The sequence below is a fragment of the Octopus bimaculoides genome, chromosome 9, assembly GCF_001194135.2.
Source record: "Octopus bimaculoides isolate UCB-OBI-ISO-001 chromosome 9, ASM119413v2, whole genome shotgun sequence".
NCBI lineage: Eukaryota > Metazoa > Mollusca > Cephalopoda > Octopoda > Octopodidae > Octopus > Octopus bimaculoides.
Genome location: NC_068989.1, coordinates 16,669,269 through 16,670,719, shown reverse-complemented (window position 1 = coordinate 16,670,719; position 1,451 = coordinate 16,669,269). Strand labels below are relative to the sequence as shown.

The 1,451-nt window shown below is 37.4% G+C and overlaps 1 protein-coding gene across 1 annotated transcript in view; it reads left to right on the top strand.

Annotated features, from left to right (window-relative positions):
• The first annotated feature begins 904 nt into the window (after window positions 1-904).
• The window catches only part of LOC106869659 (tubulin alpha chain), a 12,368-nt gene continuing 11,821 nt past the window's right edge, over window positions 905-1,451 (top strand). The window contains exon 1 of the mRNA XM_014915478.2: window positions 905-1,186. Within this exon, the coding sequence (XP_014770964.1) occupies window positions 1,184-1,186 (3 nt within the window). The 5' untranslated portion in view covers window positions 905-1,183. The remainder of the gene's footprint in view (window positions 1,187-1,451) is intronic.

Genomic DNA, 1,451 nt, shown 5'->3' with positions numbered 1-1,451 from the left:
AAAATTCAAAATATACTTTGTGTAAATTTATATAGAATGTTAGCAATATAAATTACGAGGTAATTAATCTTTATGTTATAAAGTTATCTTATAGAGAAAATGAATTCAAACAAGAGAACGTGTTTCATTCGTCACCAGATAAATTCCTTGAGAATATGCTGTAAACAAATCATCCGAAGACCCATGTAGTTGTTGGTAATTGAACATGTCCCTTCAATATTATGAGGGCGACTCGTTATCTCGCTGGGATATGAAAATAACGAAATAAAAGAAGAGAGAAATAGATGAATGCATCTGAAACTAAAGATCAGCAAACACAAAATTCGAAAGAAGCACAATGAATCTGATGCACCAAAATAACGTAGGAATAACAAAAGAACACATTCATACATGTTTATGTGAGCGCGCGAGCAAGTGTGTTTATCTAAATGAGTATTTCCATGTGCGGTCATGTGGTAGAGTGAGTGCGTGTATGTGTGTGCGCGCTCACAAGTGTGTTTATGTATTTCCATCGCAGTCATGTGTTTGCGTAGATATATGTGCACGCGCGTATGTGTATGTGTGTATGAATGCATGTGCATTTGTGTGTGTGTGCATACATGCATGATCACTAGTCGAAAAATTGAAATTAGCGTAAATGGTGGGTATACATAAACAAAACTAAAACTGCAGAGAAAACGACGCAGAAGAAAAAGAACACATGCAGCAGCAGCAGCAATAGTAGTAGTAGTAGTAGTAGTAGTAGTAGTAATGGTGGTGGTGTAGGCGGTGCTGGTGCTGGTGTGGGTGGTAGTGGTAGTATAATGAGTGGTGGCAGATGCAAATGGAAAGAAAGGAGAGGGGAAGGAGGACTATGACAGTGGAATGTAGCGAATAATTAAATATATATATATATATATATAGTCGTCGAGCTACTTACTATGCACACACATATATGTAAGCGCATAAACGCACACATACATATGCAGTGATACGCAGGTACGCATACGTATATAAACCACTGACACCGATTCAGACGTCAAACCAAATCTTCGACCTCATAAAGGATACATCAAGTCCGTGTGAGCGAATATTGCTGTGCGACTACTGCTACTACACCTTCGGCGGTACCTACTCTAACAACAATCACTATCTCAATTTTATCTTTGTTTTTCGAATATCTTGAACGAAATCAAAAGCCACTATGGTAAGATTAATTTCTTTTAAGTATCATCTATGACGTATTATCTAAAGAACGGAAAGTTTTCTTTCCTCTGTCAGGTGGTAAGCTCTGGCGAAAGAATTTGCGTAGTGAACGCGGTTGGTCAAAACCTTCGTCAATTTTTTTAAGTATCATTTGAAGATGAATGTGATAGAGAGGGAGATGCTGTCTGTCCTCCAGTAATTTTTATGAAAGTTGTGAGAGAGTGGCAAAAGGGATTCACTCTTAACTATGAGCAAAAAAAAAAAAA